At 57.6% G+C, this 13,050-nt stretch overlaps 1 protein-coding gene across 1 annotated transcript in view; it reads left to right on the top strand.

Annotated features, from left to right (window-relative positions):
* LRP1 (LDL receptor related protein 1) overlaps positions 1–13,050 on the top strand; it is an 83,641-nt gene that overhangs the window by 38,917 nt on the left and 31,674 nt on the right. Inside the window, 13 exon segments of the mRNA XM_021091826.1 lie at positions 1,394–1,561; positions 5,447–5,629; positions 6,039–6,239; positions 7,597–7,842; positions 8,051–8,248; positions 9,641–9,845; positions 10,018–10,182; positions 10,636–10,880; positions 11,107–11,238; positions 11,733–11,960; positions 12,191–12,365; positions 12,451–12,545; positions 12,805–12,954. Coding sequence (XP_020947485.1) covers positions 1,394–1,561; positions 5,447–5,629; positions 6,039–6,239; positions 7,597–7,842; positions 8,051–8,248; positions 9,641–9,845; positions 10,018–10,182; positions 10,636–10,880; positions 11,107–11,238; positions 11,733–11,960; positions 12,191–12,365; positions 12,451–12,545; positions 12,805–12,954 — 2,391 coding nt within the window.

The raw sequence follows: 13,050 nt of genomic DNA on the forward strand, positions 1-13,050 counted from the left end.
AGGGCCTGAGCTACCCATCCTCTGGCAGGGGCTCAGGGGCCGCGGAGAGAGGAGCCAGAGGGGCCAGAGGGGCAGAGCCCGGAGCGCCCCTGCCCAGCTCCCTTCTCTCTGCACACCCCATCTCCTGGGGTCCTTGCTGCACCCTCTAGGCTCCGGCTCCAGGCTCCAGAGCCCCCCTGGAGGTCAGCCCCGGACCAGGTGATGCCAGCCCAGAACCACGAGGGCTGGTGGACCTTTGTGTGTGTGCCGTCTTGGGGCTCTGGTTGTGTCCAGTGTGGTGTTGTGACGTGTTGCAGCAGGGGGCTCGAGCCCTGGCTAACGTGTGTGAAGATGTATTGGGTCAGCGCCAGGTTGCCCCTCATCTTTGCCGTGTCTCGTGTGCCAATGGTTGCTCTGGCGGTTTCTGTGTTTCAGAGAAGGATTGTGGGGACGGCTCTGATGAAAAGACCTGTCCTGAGCCTGCCGGTCAGTGCATAGAAGCACATGCACCATCACCCCTAGAGCCCTGGCTGGCCTCGGGCCGCCTCCCAGGACCCCCAGGCAGCTCCCCTCCCCAAAGCTCCTAGGATGTGAGGGAAAAGCAAAAGAGAAAAGAGAGAGAGGAGATGACAGAGGGAGAAAGAGAACAACGGAAGGGAAAGCAGAGAGGGCAGAGGGCGCCTCTCCCAGGAGGGATGACAGAGAGGCGGGGACAGGAAGACCAGGACATGGGGGGAGGAGAGCCTTAGAGAAGCAAAGCCAGCTGGAAAAGGCAAGAACACAGCCCAAAGGGGACAGCCAGACCCGTCTTCTCCAAAAGGGTCCAGAACGTGTAAAGTCTGGTAGCCCCGACCCACCTGGCCTAGAAAGCAGGACTTTCACTCAGTCACCCTCCAAGACCTTCCAGAAGTGGTCCCTGGCCTTCCTGGTTGTAGGCAGTGCCCCACGTGAGCCAGGCACTGAGATGCTCAGAGTGGGGCCTGATTAAGCCGTTCCCCGCCCCCCGCCTGCCCCCGCCAGCAGAAGGGCCTCACCTCCACTCCAGCCACCCCTGTTCCTCCAAAACCAGAGGAATCCCGCCTTTACCCCAAAGCAAGCAGACCCCTCTCCCCAGACCCTGCCAAAAGAGGAAAGGAATGAGTCCTGTCCCTGCCCTCCCCCCCCACTTCCGGGACTCAGGGAAGGGCCCTCCCGGCGCCGCCTGCCTCTCCCTGCCCACCCCTGCCCGTGGGCCATGGTGCATGCTGCAGTCTATGCAGTTTCTGTGTCTTTTCTGTTTGTTATTTTCTCAGTGGGGGGTTGGGGTGGGTCGAGAGTGGGAATGGGGTGGTGGGAGCGGGGGCCCCGTGCTGGGGTCACAGAGAAGGCTGCTTGCTGACTCCCTGCTCGCCTCTTCCCTCTTGCCTCCCCCTAGACAATGACTGTGGGGACAATAGCGACGAGGCTGGCTGCAGCCACTCTTGCTCTAGCACCCAGTTCAAGTGCAACAGCGGGCGCTGCATCCCCGAGCACTGGACCTGCGACGGGGACAACGACTGTGGGGACTACAGCGATGAAACACACGCCAACTGCACCAACCAGGGTGGGTGCCTGGGGACCAGCGGGGTGGGGCCAGACCATCCACCATCCATCCATCCTCCCCGCTATGTGTTGCCGCCATCTGGGAACCAGAGATAACCCAGACGTGGCTCTTATCCTTCAGGAGTTTCCAGTCCTGTGGGAGAGGGAGGTTGTCGACATATCACTGTCACACACTGTTAAGATCTTGGGCTTCGCCATTGGGTGGCCTTGAGTTTGAGCTCCAGCTCTGCAACTTACTATCTGGGTGGCCTTGAGCAAGTTACTCAATCTCTGTGGGTCCCTGTGAGTTTCATCTGCAGGTGGAGATAATAACAGCAGCGGCAGCGTCACAGTGAGGTGATCATGTTGAGGTGGGGGCTCGGTGAGATGCACGGAAGGCACGCAGCCTGTGTTTCACAGCTGGTAGCTTGAAAAAGGGATGCTCAGAGGGGTTGGGGTGACTGAGCGCAGTGGAGGCCAAAGGACAGAGGGGCTGGCTCTGTGGCATTGCCAGTGCCCAGGGCTCTGGGACCTAGAGAGGGGCCCCCAGAGGCTGGGCTTACTGGGAAGCACAGACCCTCTCGAGAGATGCTGGTTTCTCAGCCCTGGCCGATGGTTACCATGGGAGAATGCAGACCGGGGACTGGCCAATCAGAAATGCAGATTTTTTTTTTTTTTTTTTTTTTGTCTTTTTGCTATTTCTTTGGGCCGCTCACCACGGCATATGGAGGTTCCCAGGCTAGGGGTCCAATCAGAGCTGTAGCCACCAGCCTACGCCAGAGCCACAGCAACGCAGGATCCGAGCCGCGTCTGCAACCTACACCACAGCTCACGGCAACGCCGGATCGTTAACCCACTGAGCAAGGGCAGGGACCGAACCCGAAACCTCATGTCATGGTTCCTAGTTGGATTCGTTAACCACTGCGCTACGACGGGAACTCCCAGAAATGCAGATTTTTATGTGAAATCTCCAGGGTTTTTTTGTTTTGTTTTGTTTTTGTTTTGCTCTTTAGGGCCACACCTGTGGCATATGGAGGTTCCCAGGCTAGGGGTTGAATAGGAGCTACAGCTGCCGGCCTACACCATAGCAACATCAGATCTGAGCCATGTCTGCCACCTATACCACAGCTCATGGCAACGCAGGATCCTTAACCCACTGAGCAAGGCCAGGGATCAAACCCACTACCTCATGGTTCCTAGTTGGATTTGTTTCCAATGGGCCATGACGGGAACTCTGAAATCTCCGTTTTAAAGCATTGGTATATTAGTTTCCTGGAAATGCTGTAACAAAGTACCACAAATGAAGTGGATTAAATAGCAGAAATGTTCACGGTTCTGGAGGCTAGAAGTCCAAGACCAAAATGTCGGCAGGGTTGGTTCCTTTTGAGGGTTATGAGGGAGAATCTAGTCCAGGCCTCTCCCCGAGCTTCTGGTGTCTGCTGGCAGTCTTTGGCATTCCTTGGCCTGTACCCGCTTCACCCCAATCTCTGTCTTCATCTTCACATGAAGACATTCTTGCTGGGTGCCTGTCTGTCACTGTGTCCACATTTCCTATTTATTTTATTTTATTATCTTTTATTGTCCTTTTGTCTTTTCTAGGGCCGCACCCACGGCATATGGAGGTTCCCAGGCTAGGGTTGAATCAGAGCTGCAGCCGCCAGCCTGTGCCACAGCCACAACAACGTCAGATCTGAGCCGCATCTGCGACATATACCACAGCTCACGGCAACACCGGATCCTTAACCCACTGAGCAAGGCCAGGAATCGAATCCACAACCTCCACAACCTCATGGTTCCTAGTCCGATTTGTTAACCACTGAGCCACAATGGAAACTCCCAGATTTCCTCTTTATATAAGCACGCTCCTGTTGGATCAGGGCCCACCCTAATGACCTCCTTAAATTGATCATCTGCAAAGAAAGACCTATTTCCAAATAAAGTGGTGGTCGCAGGTACCATGAGGTAGGACTTCAGCATCTTGGTGAGCACAAATCAACCCATAACAACTGGCAGATGATTTGAAAAGTATAAAAACAACACAGACCAAAATCTCTGTGCAGGCCTCATCTGGCCCCTGACCAAGCTTTTAGAATTAAGGTTCATGTAATGGGAACAGTACTCAAAGCATGGAGTACCCACTGTGGGCCCAGCACTGAGAGGGAGGGTGGGGAGGGTCACCCAAGGCCCAGGAAATAGGAACCGAGTCTCAGGGGCTGGGGGAGTGGGACAAGTGCTAGTGCCTTGGGATTCTGAGAAGGGGACTTCTGGAGGCTTGTGGTGGGAAGAGCTGTCTGCCCCTCATGGGCGCAGTGAACTTGAACACGTTCAAGTTGCTTCCTCCTCTGAGCCTGGGCTTCCTCCTCTGTGAAGCGAGAGGAGGTGCGTCCGGGCCCGGCACGTGGGAGCAGGGATGTCATGATGGGTGACAGTGGTTAACTATGCTTGGGAGCTGGAATGGTCTGGAACCATTCAGGAAGAGGTGGGATTTGAATCCCTGATGAGGGATTAGGCTGTGGTTAATGGACAAGGGAGAGGATCTTCAGATGGGGGTGGGAGTGTGGCCTGAAGAACCCAGCAGTAAGACCTAGAGGGTGAAACCAAGCACTCCTGCTGGGGCCAGCAGGGCCGGGTGAGAACCTTCCAACTGAAGGGGAGAGCGGGAAGGAGGCAGGGCCTCCGGGTCAGGGGGTGGGGTGCAGATTGCAATAGCAACTGAAAGCAGGTTAGGCACTGGGACCCTTAGATCTCAAAGCTGGAAGGTGATAAGATGTAGGAAATGTTTTCAGAAGACAGTCTTGGAAGGAGATTAGATTGGAAAGAAGTTTAGGGGCCCTGAGGGAGGAGAATCAGCTTGGTGGCTGCTGCTGAATTCCAGGCACTAGACAAGAGCATGGACCATGTCAATGGCAGGGCTCGTGGGGGAGCAGGGCATGCAGGGGAGTGTGGGTATACAGGGGGGCTTGTGCACAGTCATCTGTGTCTCCCAGGTGCGGCTCCTGCTTCTTCCCCAGCCTCCTGAGTCAGATCTCAGCACAGCAGCCAGAGTGATGCTGCAGAATATAAGTCAAATCCCTCCCTGGCCCTGCCCTCAAGCCTGCCCTGGCTCCCTGTGTGCTTAGAATCGACGCCAAGCCCTGCTCCATGGCCTGCAGGGCTCCCACAACCTCTCTGACCTGCATTCCTGCCACTCATCTCCTCCTTCACTCTACTCCAGCTATGCAGCCCTAAATATGCCCTGGACATTTTTTTTGAACATGCCCTGCATGGTCCCATCTCTGAGACTTTGCACTAGCAGTTCCCTCTGCCAGGTAATCTCACAGCTCATGTCATTCAGGCCTCTGCTCAACATCGGCTTAGGGGCCTTCCCTGGCTGTCTTAGCTAAGTGGCATCCCATCTTCCCTGGCCTTGATCTGGCTTTGTCTGCATGTACTTGAGTGCTACCTGCAGTTCTATTCTGGATTTTTATGTCATGTCTTCATTGTTTCTCTTCCCCACTAGAACTTCAGCTCCATAAGGGTAAGGACTTTTTCTTGTTCATACTGGCACCCAGAGCAGTGCCTGGCACACAGTAGGTGCACAGTAAGTGTTTGTGGAGTGAATGGAACGGAGGCTAGGCCAAGGTGGGGACATTTGAACTTTGGTCTAGCAAACTGCTTCTCTAACGGAGCTCTTGTGTGTAAAATAATATTAGACAAGCTGATTTCCGGAATCCTGGGAGGTGTAATTGCCCTGATTCTGAGTTAGTGCTTTCGAGGAGGTCAGCAGGACTCAGAGAACTCTCCAGCCCTGGCTCAGCTCCTAGCCCCAGGCTAGGCTTAGCAGGAGGGGGCTAGGAAGGTAGAGATGAGAGTGGCTGACCTGGAGCCCTTAACGACCCCCCCATGACCCCTACCTTTCCCCCCCCAGCCACAAGGCCTCCTGGCGGCTGCCACAATGATGAGTTCCAGTGCCGGCTGGATGGTCTGTGCATCCCCCTGCGGTGGCGCTGCGATGGGGACACTGATTGCATGGACTCCAGTGATGAGAAGAGCTGTGAGGGAGTGACCCACGTCTGTGACCCTAATGTCAAGTTTGGCTGCAAGGACTCCGGTAAAGAAAAGGAAAGGGAAACAACATGGACAGGAGGAGACTGTACTGAGAGCAGAGCCGGGGCGAGGGAGTCACTGTCCCGTGAGGGGTGGGGTGGGGACACTGAGGCAGAAGGCTGCACAGAAAAAGCCTGTGCCTGACGCCTGGGGGGAGAAGGTATTGAAGGGGCCAGGCCTGCAGGAAGGGCCCTGGGAGCCCAAACACTCATCAGCGTTGAGCTTTAGCACCTCCTGCAGATTCCTGCCTCCTTTGTTGTCCAAGTGAGTTTGATAGAAAAAGCCTCAAGGCTCCTAGCGGACCCTAAGGCATTGTAGTCGTGACCCCTATTAGAGAAGCCCCATGGGGCTGGGAAGGACACAGAGAGCCCCATGACCCGGGCCTGGCCCCTGATACCCTGCCCGTCCCCCAGCTCGGTGCATCAGCAAAGCATGGGTGTGTGACGGTGACAGCGACTGTGAGGATAACTCGGACGAGGAGAACTGTGAGTCTCTGGCCTGCCGGCCACCCTCGCACCCCTGCGCCAACAACACCTCAGTCTGCCTGCCCCCTGACAAGCTGTGTGACGGCAACGATGACTGTGGAGACGGCTCGGATGAGGGCGAGCTCTGCGGTGAGGCCCCCGCCAGGGAGCGGGCTGGGGGGCTGGATGAGGAGTCCGAGCCGGGCTAGGGCGGTAGAACAGGACATGCTCCGAGGGGAGAGACTAGGAAATAGGACAGGGCAGCTCTGGGTTGGGAGGTCTGTGTGGTCAGTGCAGGCTCCTTATCCTGCGAGGGAGCAAGGAGGTGGGGGGAGGGGTGTGCATGCAAGATCAAAAGAATAGGGGTCAGGGAGGGCCACATGGTGTGACTTGGGGATGAGGAGCAGAGCAGAGCCACCTTATCTCCCCTGAGCCAGGCAGAGCGTCATTGGCTTCTTTGGAGGAGAGGAGTGGGAGATAAGGGCCTGCCCTGGGAAAGGCTGACGGGTCATCGGTCAGGGCTGGCAGGTCCCAGGGTGTGTCAGGGGCAGGACATTCCCTACTACACCCCAACCCACATCACCCACATCAGGAGAGACTGAGGGAAGAGGACCCTCCCAGAGAGAGACAAAAAGCTGGGGCTCAAGGGGCAGGAAGGGAGTTCCCATGTGGCTCAGTGGGTTACAAACCTGACTAGGATCCCTGAGGTTTCAGGTGCGATCCCTGGCCTCGCTCAGTGGGTTAAGGATCCGACATTGCCTTGAGCTGTGGTGTAAGTCACAGATGTGGCTTGGATCCCACATTGCTGTGGCTGTGATGTAGGCCAACAGCTGCAGCTCCAATTCAATCCCTAGCCTAGGAACTTCCATATGCTGCAGATGTGGCCCTAAAAAAGGAAAGGAAAGAAAGAAAACAAAAACAAAAACAAAAAATGAAGGGGCAGAGGGAGTTCCTGTTGTGACTCAGCAGGTTAGGAATCTGACTAGTATCCATGAGGATGCAGGTTAGATCCCTAGCCTCCTCGCTCAGTGGGTTACGGATCCTGTGTTGCCTTAAGCTGTGGTATGGGTCTCAGACATGGCTCAGATCCCATGTTGCTGCGGCTGTGGCATAGGCCAGAAGCTGCAGCTCCAATTCAACCCCTGGCCTGGAACTTCCATATGCTGCAGGTTCAGCCCTAAAAAGCAAAAAATAAAATAAAATAAAATAAAATAAAAATAAAGAAGAAGGGGCAGGGAAATAGAGGCCAGAGAGAGATTGGGCCGTGATGTGGGTGTGCTCCTCGGGGTAAGGAGAGGGTTGATCCCACGTGGTGCGTGCTGGGATCCCAACTCTGGTCCCGAGGGAACCTGGGAAGCAGTAGGGCAGAGGAATGGAAAGAAGGATGCCACAGGCAGGGTGCCAGGGTTCTGTCTCTGCTGCTGGGGACTGGGGCCCAGCCAGGCCGTGTGGTCTGCCTCCTTCCGGATCCTGACCCCGAAACTGTCCACTGCTCTCCACCCCCCAGACCAGTGCTCCCTGAATAACGGTGGCTGCAGCCACAACTGCTCGGTGGCACCTGGCGAAGGCATTGTGTGCTCGTGCCCTCTGGGCATGGAGCTGGGGCCTGACAACCATACCTGCCAGATCCAGAGCTACTGTGCCAAGCACCTCAAGTGCAGCCAGAAGTGCGACCAGAACAAGTTTAGCGTGAAGTGCTCCTGCTACGAGGGCTGGGTGCTGGAGCCTGATGGCGAGAGCTGCCGCAGCCTGGGTGAGATGCGGGTCAGGGGTGGCCGGGCAGCCAGGCAGGCTGGGGCAGGCCCCTGAGCAGCAGCGAGCTGGGCTTGGGTGGCCAAATGCCAGAGGCTGAGATTTCCATCCAGGCCCAGTGCCAGGGCCCACAGAGACCCTGCCTGCCCCCGGGCAGGGCGGCTCCAATGCAACGGGCCCCTTGTGACTCCTGTCACACCCCTCCCCAGACCCCTTCAAGCCGTTTATCATCTTCTCCAACCGCCATGAGATCCGTCGCATTGACCTTCACAAAGGGGACTACAGCGTCCTGGTGCCGGGGCTGCGCAACACCATCGCCCTGGACTTCCACCTCAGCCAGAGCGCCCTCTACTGGACCGACGTGGTGGAGGACAAGATCTACCGCGGGAAGCTGCTGGACAACGGAGGTGACTGCCCCCTGCCTGGGACTGACGCCAGGCGCAGCGCACCCAGACGGGGCCCTTGGGCGCTCCGAACCAGGGGACCAGATGCAGGCTGCCCAGAGCAGAGGCCCTTAGCTCCCCTATCCCCCACACTCTCGTTAATTGGGTTAGATTTTGCTGTGGGTCTCGGTGCCTGACGCCCCATAATTATCGTCAGCAGAGCTGCCAGCCTGATAATTAACAAAATGATCAGCCTTTCTTTGGAACGGCCAGAATTGCAGGCTTGCAAGAAAAAAGCCATTTAGGGGTGGGGTACCTGAATCCTGCCTTCTGTCCCAAGGCTGCCTCACCCATCACAGACTTCCTTGGATTAATAATAACACACGCTCCTGAGTGTGCACCTGCCACACACACTGGACCTGGGAGATGGCAGGGAGCTAGGCCAAATATCTGCCCTCATGGAGCTTACACACCAGTGGGAACTTCAGATATAAATACAGGACAGACTGTGATGAGGGGAGTGCCGTGGATAAAGAGAAAGGGGTCAGGAGTTCCTGTTGTGGCAGCGGAAACGAATCCGACTAGGAACCGTAAGGTTTCAGGTTCGATCCCTGGCCTCACTCAGTAGGTTAAGGATCTGGCATTGCTGTGAGCTGTGGTGTGGGTCGCAGACGCGGCTTGGATGCTGTATTGCTATTGCTGTGGTGTAGGCCAGCAGCTGTAGCTCCGATTCAACACCTAGCCTGGGAACTTCCATGTGTTGCGGGTACAGCCCTAAAAAGCAAAAAAAAAAAAAAAAAAAAAGAGAGAGAGAGAGAAAGGGGTCAGTCAGGAGAATGAGGGTAACATTTAATTTGAATGGTCAAGGAAGGCTCCCTGAGAAGCCAACATCTGAGCAAAGACTTGAAAAAAGCACATTTGACTAAAGGAGTTGGTATTTGTAGTAGAGAAAATCTGAAACTATCTCAAATGTCTATTAACAGGGAAGGCCAAGTAGACTGATAATATTCACACCACCTAACAGTTTCTAAAGTAATTTTATACGTATGCATATATATAGAGAGAGTGAGGGAGTGTTACAGTAGAAAAGGCTCTGGGACTATCTGTGGAATGACTGTCTATCTGCCTCATATTGAGTCTAGGTCTGCCTCCCAAGACTCTCACCCTCTGCTATGACCTACTCCCGGGGGTTACTCTCAGAGAGTTGCAGGCAAAAACCCCTTCCTCTGGGGTTCTGGAAGCCAGGCTTCAGCTTGATCTCCTGGGGCAGGGGGCCTGGGTAAGGAGAGTGGGGGTTCTCTGGACACACCAGAGATATTGGTAGAGGGTTGAGGGTGAGTTATCCAGGGTTCCTAGAATAGCGTGAGGACACCCCACCCCAGGTGATTCTAATCTCCTGTGACCTCTCGTCTCCAGCCCTGACCAGTTTTGAGGTGGTGATTCAGTACGGCCTGGCCACACCCGAGGGCCTGGCTGTAGACTGGATTGCAGGCAACATCTACTGGGTGGAGAGTAACCTGGACCAGATCGAGGTAGCCAAGCTGGATGGGACCCTTAGGACCACCCTGCTGGCCGGTGACATTGAGCACCCAAGGGCAATCGCACTGGATCCCCGGGATGGGTGAGGACCCCACCCAGCCCTCTTCTGGCCCACCAGCCCCCTGAAGCCTCGTTCACCCAGCCCAGGCATACCTTTCTCCTCCATGCTCTCTGCACCCTTCACCAAGGATCCTACCGCAACCTCTCCCCCAGACCCCCAATTTGGCCCTCCTGACCCCCTCCCTACTCCCCAGGATCCTGTTTTGGACGGACTGGGATGCCAGCCTGCCCCGCATCGAGGCGGCCTCCATGAGTGGGGCCGGGCGCCGCACCATCCACCGGGAGACGGGCTCCGGGGGCTGGCCCAACGGGCTCACCGTGGACTACCTGGAGAAGCGCATCCTCTGGATCGACGCCAGGTCAGTGCCTTGCATCCCACCTGGGAGGCCACCACCCTCCTCTCCCCCTCAGGGATGGAAGGCAAGGGTCCCAGGACTTGGCAGCCATGAGGGGGAGTGGAGCCAGAACCATGGGCCAAGGAGTGCCGGCCGAGGGCTGGAGCACAGTGCCGTCCTTGCTCACACATCTGGGGGCCCAGGGGAAGGGGAGGCTTTTTCTAGCTGATCTCCTCAAAGCAGTGCCTTTTTCTAACTTTTACCGCAGCCCTGGGTGCTGACAGGGTCCCTGGGGAGACACGAGCTGGAAGACTCTGGGAATTGGGGGCAGAGTTGGGATCCCGCATGGTTCTTGCACTGCGGGCACCACGCCGTGGGCTGGGGGGTGGGGGGCATGGAGGGTGGGAGCCCCAGGGCACACGCCCCAAGGGCTGAGACGCCCGTCAGCTCCTCACTCTGCCCCGACTCCGCTCTCAGGTCAGACGCCATTTACTCAGCCCGTTACGACGGCTCCGGTCACATGGAGGTGCTTCGGGGACACGAGTTCCTGTCACACCCGTTTGCAGTGACACTGTATGGCGGCGAGGTGTACTGGACGGACTGGCGGACAAACACGCTGGCCAAGGCCAACAAGTGGACCGGCCACAATGTCACCGTGGTACAGAGGACCAACACCCAGCCCTTTGACCTGCAGGTGTACCACCCCTCTCGCCAGCCCATGGGTAAGGGGCCAGGACTCAGCCCACAGCCTCTGTAGAAGCCCCCGAGGGGGCAGGGGTCTGTGCTGGGACGGCAGGTGGCCAGCCTGCTGACAGAGGCGGGTCTGGCAGCAGACATAGCAGGCGGCGCTGGAACGGGGTTGGGGGGGTGGCGAGGGGGTGGGCTGGGTGAGCAAGGCCAGGTAGGGCGGGTCACCAATGGTCTTGCTTTTCCTCTCTCCCCGCCCAGCTCCCAATCCCTGTGAGGCCAATGGAGGCCGGGGCCCCTGCTCCCACCTGTGTCTCATCAACTATAACCGGACCGTCTCCTGCGCCTGCCCGCACCTCATGAAGCTCCACAAGGACAACACCACCTGCTATGGTAGGAGGCCCCGCCCAGCGCCACGGGGAAACCGAGGCTGAAGGGGACCCAGTCAGGTACCCAAGCTCTGGGTTGTAAGTGAAGGTAGACAGTCCCAGGTGTTCCCGTCGTGGCTCAGTGTGTCGAGAACCTGACTAGTATCCGTGAGGTTGCAGGTTCGATCCCTGGCCTCGCTCAGTGGGTTAAGGATCTGGTGTTGCCGGGAGCTGTGGTGGAGGTCGCAGACGCAGCTCGGATCCCGCGTGGTTGTGGCTGTGGCGTAGGCCAGCAGCTGTAGCTCTAATTGGACTCCTAGCCTGGGAACTTCCATATGCCACAGGTGTGGCCCTAAAAAGAAAAAAAAAAAAGGTAGACTGTCCCCCACGGGAGGGGCCTAACAGGAGAGGTTCCAGCAGGAAAGTGCCAGAAGCACACGGAAGGAACCAGGGGAATCTGGGTAGGGGGGACACATGGAGGCAGGGGGCTGCCCTCAATGACCTGCCCCGTGCCCGCAGAGTTTAAGAAGTTCCTGCTGTACGCACGTCAGATGGAGATCCGGGGTGTGGACCTGGACGCCCCCTACTACAACTACATCATCTCCTTCACGGTGCCCGATATTGACAACGTCACCGTGCTGGACTACGACGCCCGCGAGCAGCGCGTTTACTGGTCCGACGTGCGGACACAGGCCATCAAGCGGGCCTTCATCAACGGCACGGGCGTGGAGACAGTCGTCTCTGCAGGTTCTGTCCTGGCCCTGGCCCTCCCCCTCCACTGGGCGTGGGTACCGCCCACTCAGCCCTGGTTGCAGCCCACATGCCCTGGTCCCCTCGGTCCTGCTCTCCCTTCTCCAAATCCTTTTCCTGGTGTCCTGTCCCCTGTTCCCCCAGAAATCCAGCCAGCCCCCTCCCCTCAAGCCCCCTGATCTATGTCCTGCAAACACCCAACCGCAACTCCCCACCGTGTCCCCCAGACTTGCCAAATGCCCACGGGCTGGCTGTCGATTGGGTGTCCCGAAACCTGTACTGGACGAGCTACGACACCAACAAGAAGCAGATCAACGTGGCCCGGCTGGATGGCTCTTTCAAGAACGCTGTGGTGCAGGGCCTGGAGCAGCCCCACGGCCTGGTGGTCCACCCCCTGCGCGGGTCCGTCCAGGGCTCTGGGTGGGGAGCATGGGGCATGGGGCGGGGGAAGAAGAGGACTTCCTGACACCCACCCACCGCCCCATAGGAAGCTCTACTGGACAGACGGTGACAACATCAGCATGGCCAACATGGACGGCAGCAACCGCACCCTGCTCTTCAGTGGCCAGAGGGGCCCCGTGGGTACGAACTTGCCCTGCTGCCCTGCCTCCCTTCCTTCCCTAATTCCTCCACCGGGAGATGCTCTCAGGGTTCCCACAGTTGCCCCGCTGTCTCCCCAAACTTCCAGCTTCGTACATGTTCTCCCCACCCTCCTCCCAGGCTACACAGCCCTCACACATACTCTGTGTCCATCCCCGGAGATGAGAGGCCCAGCTGGGTCAGGCCCCTGGCCCCCAGCCCCAGGGCCAGGCTCTCTGGCCATGACACTACCCTCTTCCAGGCCTGGCTATCGACTTCCCGGAAAGCAAACTCTACTGGATCAGCTCCAAGAATCACACCATCAACCGCTGCAACCTGGACGGGAGTGGGCTGGAGGTCATCGATGCCATGTGGAGCCAGCTGGGCAAGGCCACCGCCCTGGCCATCATGGGTGAGGGCCTCCGGATGGGAACAGGGGTGGGAGCGGAGCGGGCAGGGGCCCAACTGGCAGGGGAGACAGGGCTGGCCTAGGGAGGGGCCTCGCCCA

The sequence above is a fragment of the Sus scrofa genome, chromosome 5 (assembly GCF_000003025.6).
Source record: "Sus scrofa isolate TJ Tabasco breed Duroc chromosome 5, Sscrofa11.1, whole genome shotgun sequence".
Lineage (NCBI taxonomy): Eukaryota > Metazoa > Chordata > Mammalia > Artiodactyla > Suidae > Sus > Sus scrofa.